The sequence below is a fragment of the Phycodurus eques genome, chromosome 10, assembly GCF_024500275.1.
Source record: "Phycodurus eques isolate BA_2022a chromosome 10, UOR_Pequ_1.1, whole genome shotgun sequence".
Lineage (NCBI taxonomy): Eukaryota > Metazoa > Chordata > Actinopteri > Syngnathiformes > Syngnathidae > Phycodurus > Phycodurus eques.
Window position 1 is genome coordinate 8,988,421 of NC_084534.1, and position 14,605 is coordinate 9,003,025.

General features: G+C 40.9%; 1 protein-coding gene across 1 annotated transcript in view; it reads left to right on the top strand.

The window, feature by feature from the left end:
* sfmbt1 (Scm like with four mbt domains 1) overlaps nt 1–14,605 on the top strand; it is a 28,075-nt gene continuing 13,470 nt past the window's right edge. The window contains exons 1-6 of the mRNA XM_061687800.1: nt 1–135; nt 5,760–5,821; nt 5,926–6,020; nt 9,193–9,436; nt 12,003–12,091; nt 12,765–13,017. Of these exons, the coding sequence (XP_061543784.1) occupies nt 5,797–5,821; nt 5,926–6,020; nt 9,193–9,436; nt 12,003–12,091; nt 12,765–13,017 (706 nt within the window). The 5' untranslated portion in view covers nt 1–135; nt 5,760–5,796. The remainder of the gene's footprint in view (nt 136–5,759; nt 5,822–5,925; nt 6,021–9,192; nt 9,437–12,002; nt 12,092–12,764; nt 13,018–14,605) is intronic.

The window sequence follows — 14,605 nt, forward strand, 5'->3', positions numbered from 1 at the left end:
TACTACAGTTCTATTTTGAAAGTCTCATGCCGGAAGCGAGTGCGTGACTCACGCTAACTTCACAAAACAGCTAGCGAGCAGGCAGGCGGCGAGAAGCTCGGCATCTAAAAAGCGACTTGGAAAAACTACTTAACGGTAAGAGACGAATTCGGCGACCAAATATTCACGTACTGCGCACTGTTTGTTACATTTTCCTGTCAGTGTTTTGCGCCGCGGTGGGGCGCTCGTCTTTTTTCCCGTCTCTCAAAAAGACGAGTCGGGTTCGGTGGTGGAAAGCGCCCCCTTATTGCTCGTCAGCCTGTGCTCGCTCTTATTGCTGGGAGCCCGTGACGTGCAGTAACTTGACTCGCTGGTTCCACGCGTCCAACGGAGCCCACACACACACGTTTCATCATCACTCCGAGGCGCGCTAAGAGACGTTCGTGAGCGGCCATGTGTCGTGCTCGCATCAGAGTGAAAGTTACCAAATATCTTTTGTCAGGGGAGCGTGGGGGAACAGTGCACTCCTCTAAAGGCGCCTAAAAGGACATTTGCCCTTGAATAGCTCCAACGGTCTTACATAATACCGAAAATGTCGCCCGTATTCGGCAAGTAATAATGTCGAAATGTGATGTCAGACCGCTTGGAAAGAGGCGGATGATGTGGTTGACTTCTTGCAACCGACTTCTGTGCAATTCTGGAAGTGGGGCAAACATAGTGAAATGACACGAATAGTTATTCATGACAGTGTCTCCCGGAAGTAAGTACACCCCTCACATTTTTGTAAATACAGTATTTTATTGTACCTTCTCACGGGACAACACGAAACAAAGGATACTTTGCTAAAATGTAAAATAGTTCGTTTACGGCTTGTATAACAGTGTACATATACTGTCCCCTCAAAATAAGAAAACACAAACATTCATGCAACAAAAGTGAGTACACTCCTAAGTGCAAAAAAATAGAAGTGCTCGCTTTTGTGAGATACAGCAGTACCTTGACTTATAAGTTTAATTGGTTGCGTGACCAAGCTCGTAACTCAATTTACTTGTGTCTCAAGTCAATTTAACCCATTGAAAGGAATTGAAATGCCATTAATCTGTTCCAGACCAGAAAATAGCAATGCATTGAGTGTGTGTGTATACACACAAATATATATGTACACACACACACACACACACACTACATGTAAAAAGTCACCAAACATACTGTACTCTACACTCAACCATTTCCTTTCCTCACTCAATAATACAGGAGGCTACTAATGAAAACATCAAGTTCTATTGATTGTGACAAGTTATTTCAAGAAATACATATATGCTCTTGTTGATTGATTTCTTATTTATATATTCTGTCAAGAGAGATTTTCTGCACAAAAGTGGACACTGTTGAACATGGTACATCGAGCTCATTTTTTTCCACGCTTTTGCTAACATGGCCAGATGGCATTTAAAATAAAGAATCGTCTACTGCAATCGTCTGTTCTCAGATAGTTTCAGTTCTACCCCCCCCCCCCCCCCTGTTTTCTTACATGCTTCCCTATTCACTCCACTGTCAAATGAGACCAGGCTTGTCATGAAAATGAGAATGCAACTTAAAATAATCTGTTTCCTTTATTTGACATGACAAACACATTGTTTCTACCCCTGAATTTCATTTTCATGCCTTCATGATGTGAATCTGAGGCACTCAGCTAAATCATTTTCTGTGCTGTAGACATTTCTGTGAGTCTTCTAGTCTGTTATAACTTGTTATTGCTGAAACATGTTTCACCATATTTTCTCTGCTGATGGCACCCACAAGGTCGGAAACACTACCACTGTCCTTGTTCTACATAATACTAATTTCAGGATACATTTTAAATCATTTTATTTTTATTCTTTCTCCCAATTTCTCTGTGAAAGGAAGAAATGCGAAATAGTGATTTCATAGTAAATTAAAGAAGACACGCATTTTTTTCCCCAACAAGTCCCTGGTCTCTTATAACATGCTTTGTTTTTTCAAAAATATCGCATATATCAGGAATTAAAATAGACTTTTTATGTGCAAGAAACGTTGTGGCTGTCTGTAATTATGCAGCTTGTCATACCACACTTCCTGCTCAGAGACCTCAGAGGTTTAGGAACACTGCAGAAATGCTTAATCACATGAGAAGTGCTGATGAGAATTAGATTACAGGATTTGGTAAGTGCTTGAGTAGTTAAAAAAAAAAAAGAAAAGAAAAAGAAGTGTGTGTGCGTGTGTGTGGGTTGGTGGGGGGGTTTGGCCCTTTTTCTTTCCGGCTAAGTCTGTCTCAGGTGGTGCCGAGCGATTGAGACTGGTCGGCTGCAGGTAGTTCTGCCCCATGTACACCATTTACTGTATGTGAAACAGGCCAAGTTGTTTCTCTTCCTGTGTGCGTGTGTGTGCGTGCGCGCGCAAGCCTGTGCTGCTCTGCAAAAGGTTGGAGAAGGCTAAACGAGAGGCAATAAAAAAAAAAAAAAATATATATATATATCACAAAAGATATGTTTCTGGAAAAGGCCAATCCATGAAGCATTTACTGATATGTTTACAAGCACAAATTAATTGGGTAACTTGCATGATTCACTCCCACTTTTTTCACACTTTTCTGTTAAGCCAAATTTTACTGGCACGAAGTGCAATTCGATCTTTCGACAAGCTATGTCGTCCCCTGCCACACGAGATGGTGATGATGCTCTATTCAGCCTGTTTGGTGGTTCAAGTTTAATATGGAAGAGTGGATTGTTGCTACTTGCTAACTGGCACAAGCTTATAATGTATGCATAAAAGAGAGCTGCCATGACTCTTGTGGTTGTGGTAACGCTCAAAGGCAGAGAAAAAGAAATAATGCTCCTGGAGTCTGTCCATTTTTGACAGTACCACGAAGGCCCTCTAAGAATTATCGGTTGCCAAACAGAAGTAAAGACTGGTGTGATGAGGGAACAAATATTTGATTTACATCATTTGTTTACGATGTTGATGACGTTATTGTTTTGCGCATTCTTATTTGACTCAATGAAGTTTGATTAAACAGATATGGTACTTCTTGTGAATGGTCTTTGCACTCACTGTGAATCCTATTTTTTAGGGTGACTTTTATTAGGGTAATGAGAGTCACAGTTGATGGCCATGAACTAACAAAATACGATACAGACATCATTTCAGTCTATTTTAAATCAAACGTGAATTGAAAAAAAGTGATGTTGATGTTAAAATATGTGTTTTATATGCGGTTTGTTCATTCATCATATTACATCTAAAAACAGAAATTCAGAGATATTCTACTGAAGATATGTTTTTCTCCATCCATAGTCTTTATTTATTAACTTCTTTAAGAAGTTGTACCATGAATTTATTCTCCCCAATTGATGGAAGTGTGTACACGCAAGATTATTTGTTTTCCAACTGAATAAAGAACTTATTTTGGGTGTTGCACTGGGGCGGCTGGTCATTGATTTTGGCAGGATTGAGGCACGCTTTTGTTTGTCGCCATTGGGCGCCGGGGGTGTCTTCGTGCGCATTCTTCTTCGGGGTAGGCGGACTGTGGGTGTCGGGGCTGGGGGCCGGGGTTTTTTAGTTTGGGCGGCTCCGGTGGGGCCAGGGCGTTGGTCCCAGTTCCGGTCAGTTCTCGATTCTCCATGCCCAACCATACTCACGACGGGCGCTTAACTTGGACTCGCTTAAGAGGGCTACGACCTTTTTTTTTTTTTTTTTGGGTGCTGGCTGGCTCCCGCGTTGGTCCCTGTTGGTGGGTGGGTCGTGGGGGGCAGTGGTCCGGTGCCCATGCCCCTCCCCTTGGGACTGGTCAGGGCGCTTCGGTCGGGCTCGGGACCTCCCTGGATCCTGGGTGGTCGGTGGTGTCCCCCTGGTTGGGTCCCCTGGTGGTCGGGTTCGCTGTGTCAGCCGCCCCCCGAGGGGAGGGGGGGGGGATATCGATGTACCGGCTAAGCAACGCCGTATACTAGTTGACTAACATGCATCTGATATGGTGTTCATTCACTAATAAGTTCAATAGAAACACGACTTTAATTACTTGTGCTGGAATCACTTATAACACCACAGGTTCTGAACATATCAACTCACAGGTTATTACAAGTATTTAGACAGTAAAAAAGAATCCCACCGCACCAGTCGACAGTAGCACGGCCTTGCTCATTTTCCCACATTCTGTCCTCCCCTTTTCTGTCATCTCTTATCTGGTTCTCGTGGTTAGTTATTGCATCTCCTCACCGGGTGTCCCTCCCAACCCCCAATCCACAAATAACTGTTGTAATGTTACTTGTGTTCAAATATCTAGACTGTCTCACTATTGCTCTGCTGTGATTTTCACCCTTAGTCCCCTTGTCCACTCTGTCCCTCTGTCTGTCCCCTAAAACCCTTTTCTGTCAGGCTGCACTTTCAATAAACATGAAAATAATTAAAAACATTTTAAAATAAGCAGATGGAGTATTTCTCGCACAGCAAAACTGTTCCAGCACAAAGGCATACAGATCCACCATTCTGCAAGGCCATGCAGCTGAACAGGACAGGTTTACAATAAATAAACAAATAAATAAAGAAAGAATAAACAACTTAATAACGCGGTCAGATTAAGGTGTTTACCTGCATTTTCGAAATCTGGATTCAGTCGATTTAGTACTTACTTTTTAATGCATGTAAATATAGTGCAGGTTATATTATTTTAGGACTTCAAAATTTGTTTCAGAGAAAATGCAAGACGCTTGTGTGTGTGTGGAAACATCTTTGCTTTCATTATTGAGATCAGCATCAGTTTTAAGAATAGCGCCTGTCAACTTTAGTTCTGTTCCACTGCTCTTTTTTTCCCACTCTTACGTGAGAGAGTGTGACCCCAGGGACAATGTGATCTTCTGGTGTGCCGGGGGGTGGGGGTAGAAAGGCAAAGAGGGTGGGGTCGGGGTGAAAGGCGGCGCAGATCCTGGCGGAGCACGGGGGTCACTGTGACGGTGGGGTGTGCAAGAGGGGGTGGTGTGTGATCTGGGCCGCGGTTTTAATAGAGATGTCCCGTGTGACAAAGACGAGGCTGACAGGCCGCCTGAATGGAGCTGCTGTGACAGACCAGCATCCCGCTTGCGCCGTGGTCCCGCCCAGCGCTCCCCTCATTCACGCCGCAACTCTGGTTGAATTAACTTGATTTCATGTGTGTGTCACAATGCAGCGGGTCACGTTGACGTGTCAAAGCTTGATGTGTGTCCACATTAACGTCAAGCCTGTCTTGGTTTCAAATGTGCACTTGAAGAACCAGTCGGTCTTTAAATTTTTAAGACATTTTGAAAAGGAGAGTTTGGGCTAGATGAGACATTTCATATTTTTGTACACCAATGGAAAATGATTTAACCACTTTACAGTAAAATATGCATCACAAAGGAATGATAAATTACCTTAAAAGGTTTTCACGTTTCATTTGAACTAACCGGATTCATCGAAACTTGAATGTTTTATTGAATTTTATGCTACAGACACACATATACAGTAAATCACTGGTGGAATGGTTTGTGGTCGTCGGTTACAATGCATTTCTTGCATTCATTGTTGTGTTTATATCTTCTCCTTTCGTTATAACCACTCGATGATATAGAAAACCTGCGTTTTAAAGTATTATTGAAATTTGTAGATTGCAGTCAGTTGTCATTGTGTACCTGGTTTGATGCAATATAATGATGTCATCGGAATCAGGAATCAATGATTTTTGTTGGGGAGTGTTTTTGAGGTCTGAGCTCATTCATTTGATGGATGGTACCTCTTGTATTCCTCTCCAGAGCTCCTAATCTTGGTTGAAGAGGACATCACACCAGCATGAGCCAGGAGTCAGTGGAGTCTGGTAGGATTTGTGATCTTTTTCTTCTAAACAGCGGAATGAAAAGCGGAAGATCATATTTTAGAAAGCGGTTTATAAAAGGAGAGAAACGTGTGTTTGTGTTCCAGATGGAGGCTGTGCTCAGGATGTATCCGACTTCAATTGGGACGACTATTTGGAAGAGACCGGCGCTGCGTCTGTGCCTCATCACGCCTTTAAACATGTGAGCCCTCACTTCCTTTAAAATTGAACACTTCAAAATAAGTATCTAAAAGTTGTGGACACACATTTTATTTAAAAAGCAAATAACACATAGTGGATAATGTTGAGACGTTTGGCATCTTTTTCTAAGAGCTTACCTTTAAAGAATGGGGTAAGCAGTGATGATTGGGACTGCTAAAGAGAGGCGAATTTGCTTCCTGAACTCTGCTAAGATGATAGGGAGGACAGAGTATAAAGAATTATAATACGTTTAAAAATATGAAATAAGTCACTGTGCAAGATCTGTGCCAAAATACTATCCATCTGCAAGCTGGCTGCTGACATCACATGTTCAATAGTTCTCACCGAGCTCCAAAACCGACTACTGGATGAAGCAGTGAAGATGTTGTGCATTTGTGCAGTGTGTTACATCGTCTCACACCTTCTATGCCTGCTGCCCTCCCCTCTACCCCTACTGATCTCCCTCTTGCAAAGTGTCTCAAGAAACGACCCAAGCTCTGTCAATACAAAGTAAATGCAGCATCTCAAGTCTCTTATTTTCCCAATTGAATTTACACTGATTTATTTGTTTTATCAGTGTAATGTGTGTGTGGTTTGCTTCATATTTAAGAGAAGCACCAAAGCAAAAGGCTAGCAGCTGTGTTGGTATGGCAATATATTTTTAACTCTTTAGTGAAATTGGTTACTAAGAAACAACATCTATTCAATGAAGTGCCAGCACGATACTGACAGGTCTTCCACTAATAAGGGTGACCATTTTGGTCATGATGTAGAAAGCATGGATTAGTAGTGTTACTACTGCAGCATAGTAGTTTACAATTAAGGTTGAATTGCATACTATTGGGTCAAAAAGGGCACTAGTTGTGGAAAAACTTTAATAGTAAAGACAGTCGTTCTACAGTAGTAGTGCACCTTAGTCATCATACTGGTGCACTCAGCTGTCTTCATAATGCGGACAAAAAATGTACAACCCCCAATTCCAATGAAGTTGGGATGTTGTGTTAAACATAAATAAAAACAGAATACAATGATTTGCAAATCATGTTGAACCTATATTTAGTTGAATACACTGCAAAGACAAGATGTTTAATGTACAAACTGATAAACTTTATTGTTTTTAGCAAATAATCATTAACACTGCAACACGTTCCAAAAAAACTGGGACAGGGTTATGTTTACCAATGTGTTACATCACCTTTTCTTTTAACAACATTCAATAAACGTTTGGGAAATGAGCACACGAATTAAAGCTTTGTCGGTGGAATTCTTTCCCATTCTTGCTTGATGTACAGCTTCAGCTGTTCAAGAGTCCACGGTCTCCGTTGTCGTATTTTACGCTTCATAATGCGCCACACATTTTCAATGGGAGACAGGTCTGGACTGCAGGCAGGCCAGTCTAGTACCCGCACTCTTTTAGTACGAAGTCACGCTGTTGTAACATGTGCAGAATGTGGTTTGGCATTGTCTTGCTGAAATAAGATGGGGCATCCATGAAAAAGACGTTGCTTGGATGGCAACATATGTTTCTCCAAAACCTGTATGTACCTTTCAGCATTAATTGTGCCTTCACAGATGTGTAAGTTACCCATGCCATTCGCACTAACACAGCCCCATAACAGAACCCCACAGATGCTCGCTTTTGAACTTTGCATCCATAACAGTCCGCATGGTTCTTTTCCTCTCTGACCCGGGGGACATGACGTCCACAATTTCCCAAAACAATTTGAAATGTGGACTCGTCGGACCATAGAACACTTTTCCACTTTGCATCAGTCCATCTTAGATGAGCTCGGGCCCAGAGAAGCCGGCGGCGTTTCTGGGTGTTGTTGATAAATGGCTTTTGCTTTGCATAGTAGAGTTTCAATTTGGACTTACGGATGTAGCGCCGAACTGTATTTACTGACATTGGTTTTCTGAAGTGTTCCTGAGCCCATGTGGTGATATCCTTTACACATTGATGTCGGCTTTTGATGCAGTGCCGCCTTCAATGTTGGTTTTCGGCCTTGCCGCTTACACGCAGTGATTTCTCCAGATTCTCTGAACTTTTTGATGATATTATGGACCGTAGATGATGAAATCCCTAAATTTCTTACTATTTGTACGTTGAGGAACATTGTCCTTAAACTGTTCGACTATTTTCTCACGCACTTGTTCACAAAGAGGTGAACCTCGCCCCATCTTTGCTTGTGAATGACTGAGCAATTCAGGGAAGCTCCTTTTATACCCAATCATAGCACCTACCTGTTCCCAATGAGCCTGCTCACCTGTGGGATGTTCCAAGCAGTTGTTTGATCAGCATTCCTCAACTTTCTCCGTCTTTTTTGCCACCTGTCGCAGCTTTTTTGGAACGTGTTACAGTCATGAAATTCCAAGTTAATGATTATTTGCTAAAAACAATCAAGTTTATCAGTTTGAACATTAAATATCTTGTCTTTGTAGTGTATTCAATTAAATATAGTTTGGCCATGATTTGCAAATCATTGTATTCTGTTTTTATTTATGTTTAACACAACGTCCCAACTTCGGGACTTCTAACGGTTTTCAGACTTTGTACCGAAGTAGTCTTTCTCACTAACCTACGCTAACACAGTAGTGAAGTCATAATTATGAAGTGAAAAACACTTTTCGGTCGTAAATATAAAATAATAAAGTGGAAATCAGTACCATAAAGAGAGAGCATTCCTTACATGTACTCCTTTGATTGGATTGACCGCTGGAAGGGGGTGAACTAGTTCATTGCATGCTGCTCATATTGTAAACGGAGGGCCCCCTGAATATGAATGTTTGCTTCATCACCTTGAGTGATCCTTTTGTGCACTATTTTCTTTTCATCATTTCATCCATCAGCCTTATCAACCTGCTGTAAAACAGCAACAACAAAAAAAGAATCCTTTATTGTGTCATAGGGGAAAATCATTAACATTCTACATTCGTGTTTTTGTATACACACAGTCAAGACAAATACAAAGCTCAAAGGCTGAATGGACGAACTGTGTTGTGGTCAGTGCCTTGCTTTGGCAGAGTTAAGCAAGGTAGCAACTCTCCAGCAAACAAAATTTGGTCCATGACAGATCTTTAACTGGTCTTCCTCTTCCCCAAGCTGATGTCCTTACAGACTGAGCTACTGAAAATGAACTGTATGTGTCCACGTTTGTCATTTTTCGCTGTCTCAGGTGGACCAGGGTTTGCAGACAGGCTTGACTCCAGGCATGAAGCTGGAGGTGTGTGTTCGCTCGGAGGCGGACAGTCCTTACTGGGTGGCAAGCATCATCACGACATGTGGCCAGCTGCTGCTGCTCCGCTATGAAGGATACCAGGATAATCGCAGCGCTGACTTCTGGTGTGACACCATGACAGCCGACTTGCACCCACTAGGCTGGAGCCGGCAGCATGGCAAGATCATGAGAGCCCCTGAAGGTGAGACTAAGTTGGAATCTTTTTGTTGTTCTTAATTGAAAAGCAGAATCTGTCTATCATTCGCTCTTACCGTTTTCATTTGAAAATCATCAAAAAACCCAAAAGTGATTTTTTTTTTTTTTGTCATTTGGTTTTGGTCATTTTAACACAAAATGGAAAAATGCATTTTTTTTTTCATACTTAAATTTTTAGGTGCAAAATACAAAATGGAAAAATAGTACATGTGACTGAATTTGATTTTAATATTCAATTAGTTTGTTTTTGTGAACCAGAAGTTTGGTAACAGGCATCAGTAAAGATAAGTTAGCTACCACAATCAGTTAGGAAAGTGACCATGATCCATCAGCCATATTGTACTGTAACTTTCACAATTGTGTATTGTTTAGAGCAGTCCTTGTCAATTTTTTTTACACAAAGTACCGGCCCAAAAAATAGTTGCCTCTCCAAGTACCACTGTAATGACCGACATTAAAACACAGGACCGTAGTGGACCAAAATTTTAATAAATAAAAAAAACGACAGAGGTTGTATTCCTAAAGTTCAAGAAAATAAAAGATGTAATTTTACAAGAATAACATTGTGTGAAAAATTACATGTAAATAAAGTCATAATATGACAAGAAAAGAAAAATTATACAACAAGGTTGTGATATTATGGGAGAAACAAAAGTCAAACTTATCAAAAAAACACACCAGCGAATAAGACTGAATACTTCAAAAAATATTTTAAAAAATATGACAGGAGGGTGAAAAAACATCATAATTTTACATGAAAAACATTTGTAATTTATGAGAATAATGTCTAACTATAAGAACACATTTAATAAAGTAAAAATGTTATATGCAAAAACGGTACGCAAGTAATGATACAATTAAAGTGTACTGCACATAAAAGGTAAATCAAAATAGTACCTAAATAAAAGTTTAAAAACAAACTGTTCCTAAAGATTAAATGCAAATGTATTGAACTTAGTTAAATACAACGGACCTGTAACTGAGCAGTGATTCTTTGCATGCCATTAGTGGTACTCATACTTTTGAGATTCACTGGTTTAGAGGAACAAAAAGTGTGACTCTCAAGTCCACCGCACATCAAGAGCAGCTTTGTTTTGAAAGCGCATGTGATATGACATGGCATTTTTGATTGCTTGTTACATCTGCAATGTTGTGACGTTGTTCATATACGATTCACATTTTAAATCTCAGCAAAAAGTATTGCCAACGCTCGGCAACTTAGGAAAACCCGGCAGGACCCCCGCACACAATCGGGGTTTTGCAGAGGACAATCGGGGTCATTACCGTATCCGCGTGCACTTTCACACAATGACACAGTATCCCCGCATTCAGAGGATTTGATGTGTGACAACACTGCACCAACATCTTGTATGACCATGAGTAGAGCTGCACGATCTGGCAAAAAAATTATCATGATTCATTTTTTTCGTATCGTCCGATCTCGATTGTTATCAAACTTTTTTAAATAGCCGGCTTTCAAGCATCTGTACTGAAAACTAAAGAAGCCAGAGAGTACGTAGTTCAACATTTTATTAAGGCCTTTTGTTAACAAGACTCCTCATAGTCAATATTTAAAACAGTAACCTCAACAAATTAGCATACTAAGGCCAGTCCTGTCTGTTGTGTGTCCCCCTGTGTATGGCGTACACAACAATGATAAAATCAAGACAGCGACAATTTCTTTAATCACAACAAGGCTGGAACAAATGAGTGTCAGGCGTTCGTTAAAACCTAACACCCTTGTCCTGCCTTTCCTCCGCCTCAATGTGAACAATAAGTCAGGAAAAGTATTTTCCTGACTTATTGAAAAAAAAAGCCACTTTTTTTGCTCTGTTTTGTGAGCCACAAGTTACAACAAGTGAGATTCTGATACGCCCGCCGCTCAAGTAAAAAAAAAAAAAAAAAAAAAAAAGTCAGTCGCTGATTCACTCTCAACCATTTATTGAACATAACAGTCAAACAGGCAAATACAAAATGAGAACACTGGCAAGCAGCTACAGTAGGCAAAAAATCACGTCCAAACGCTCACACGGGGACTAACTGGCCGTGTTTCTGATTTCACTCATTGGCCACACCCCTTTAACAGCACAGCGCTCACACAACTGTTGTGACTTCCAGCTTGTTGGAATTATTAACTAAATACCGTGTAGAAAACTACTTTGTTTCCTAAATTCTCTTTTATTCTGTTTGATATGTTTTTAAACAATTCACTGCCTTTATTAATAACTCATTACAAAACAATTTGTGGTAGTTTTGGGGGGCTAGGATAGAGGAATGGAATTTCAGTTCTTTCCAATGGGGTATATTGATTTGCTATATGAGAAAATGCTGTTACGAGCTTGGTTATGGAAGAAATTAAACTTGTAAGTCAAGGTACCACTGTATTTAATTGACCCTGTAAATGTATTTTGTATAAATATGTAATGCTGTACTGTACTACCAAGTTAAGTGAACTATTGTACAATAGATTCTTTGATTTTACAGCTGATAAGAGCAAGTCCAAACAAAGTCAGGTGGATACCAAAGCATTTTGTGTGTGTGATCCTTCGCAGGTGTGCGTGAAAAGCACCAGGACTGGGAGGCTTTACTTGAGAAGGTCCTGGCTGAGGAGCGCAGCGTGCCTGCCAACCTGCTGGAACTGGTAAGCAAGGAAACCACAGCAGCTGTCCTTCAACATGAGCGGGGTGGAGCTTGAGCAGCATTTCTCACGTGTGTGTGCATATGCCAATGGCATTCTAATGTAACGGCTGATTTGAACTTTGCCAACTCGTTGAAAATGGCTTCAAATGATCAAATGAAAGTACTGTATTATTGCGTGGCAAGAAGCAATGTTTGTACCCGAAGATGCACTGTTAGCACGCATTATTGGCACTTTAATGCACTGCGCACTGTCAAGCTGTCACGTTAGTTTCATATTGTAATTGTCCTTGTGGGAGAAACACTTTGCTCCATTTGTCAGCCTTTTTTAAGAAAAGGCAAAAACTGTTTCAATTTCAATTCAATTTCAGTTTTAAGTGATTCAACAAGAAAGTGCATGCATTTCAGCCCGGAACCTCTCATCTGTGAAGCTGACAAGCTCGCCACTATCGCACTGTGCTGCACAACATTGAAAAGACAAAAACAAATCTATGCTGTGTGCATTAAGAAGATTCACTGAAATATTTAGTTCGCTTTTCAGTGACCATGCTTCAGTTCTCTAACTTAGTCATGCAGCACATTTTCCCCTAATATGAATTCCTGACCTTGTCTGACTGTGTGGGCATTTGCGTTTGCGTGTGCACGCTCTCACGCGCCGTTTCCTCTGCTTTCCTCAGCCTCAGCGTGGTCGGGACCCAATGGAGCTGCTGAGTGCCGGCTGCTATGTGGAGCTCCAGGACAGTGTTGACCCGGGGCTAGCCTGGGCCGCTGAGGTAGAGGAGAATGTCGGGGGAAGGCTGAAGCTCCGGCTGGTCGGGACAGAGAACCTCCCGGACACACCCGCAACCCTTTGGCTCTTTTACCTCCACCCACGCCTCCACCCACCCGGCTGGGCTCAAGAGCACGGTTGCACCCTCAGGCCTCCTCCTGGTCAGTGGCTCGGACGTACTGTCGCTCTCTAGATTTATATTCATATGTATTCATGGAAACAAAAGAAGGAAATTCAATATGCTAACATGTTATAGAGCTGCCAAAGCCTACCAAGGTTGGATACAGTGCCAGTATTGTAGGAATGCTGAAAAAAAAAAGAAGCATTCACACTGTTTTTTCCCAACAAAAGGTGGAGGTCTGTACTCCACTGAGTGTGTGAAGTATCAAGTATATAGTCAATATAGAAGTGCTAGAACAAGCACAGTAACGCTTTTGCACAGTACTGTATATTTAAAGTTTATATAACAGCAAGTAATTAATATTATTAACATTTTAAGAGTATTAGGGCCACACTGAAAAAAATTGAATTATGAAAACGAAGACAATTGTATGGGAATAAATAATATTTCTGAGGGGTAGGACACACATTGCCAGAAATCACCTACTATATTTTGGTGGGCTTCATTCATTAACCAATCAATCTGACTTTATTTGTTAAGCACTTTAAATAGAGGTGCAACAATGAATCGATTAATCGACAACTAATCGATCATCACATTGACATCCATTTTGATAATCAGTTAGTCGTTTAGAGCCATTGTTGAACTTAAAATTGTCCAAATCCTAATTTCATCCTCTCAACAGTAAATGGCCTCTGATTTCTGTAGGCCCCCATAAAAGCAGACTGGTTATCTCTATGTTTAATAGAAATTAAAGCAGATGATTTGCAAACATCTGCTTTTCCTTTGGAAAAACATTGATCAGCATTTTTGCCCATTTTTTCACATGTACGGCCCAAACCAGTAACTGAATCATAATCAATTCATGTGACGAGTCCCCTATGGATTTTTTGACATGTGTATCAATTATAAGAGCTGCAATGTCACTTAATAGCTAAAATGACTTGCTTGAATCAACCATTTTAGTAGTACTGTAATTCAAGTGAGTAATATGACATATGAGAGTGGTTTTCCACCGGTCTTCAAAATGTATTTTCCTGACGGAAGAAGAGTTTTTATTAGGTGTGGGAATTGAAAACCAGTTCCGACTTCGAACCGGGTCCAGTTAACCGATTCCATTGGAATTGTATACCTCCAAACAATGCCGGTTCCCCTTAAAGATGCTTTAATTGCGCAGCACAACGTATCTTTGCGGTACGTTGCACTTACAACACATACCGGTAACTCGCAACAAAGACATCCTCCTCCATACAAGTCTATAGCCAAAGCTGATGAAACTAACGTGGGACCACGGAATGGCGGTGAAGAACAAGGGCAGTGACACAAAGTGAAGCTTCATCGCCAGATTGTTATGTCACATAATTTGCGCACAACAACTGTGTGCTCGCTGTGCGTGTGCTGTGTGCTCGAGCATTATTCATCATAAAAGTTAGAAAACGCGCGCCAACACGTAACACTTTATGGCACTGTGTCGCTGTCGTTATGTCGTAACACTTGTCTGAATACGGCATACTGGAAGCGTGTGTAAAATAATACTATTTAGTATACGTATACTAATGTGTTTATTTATCTCTATGGTTGAAATAACCAAAAACCTATTCACGTGAAATTGGTCAGTGGTGCTAAAA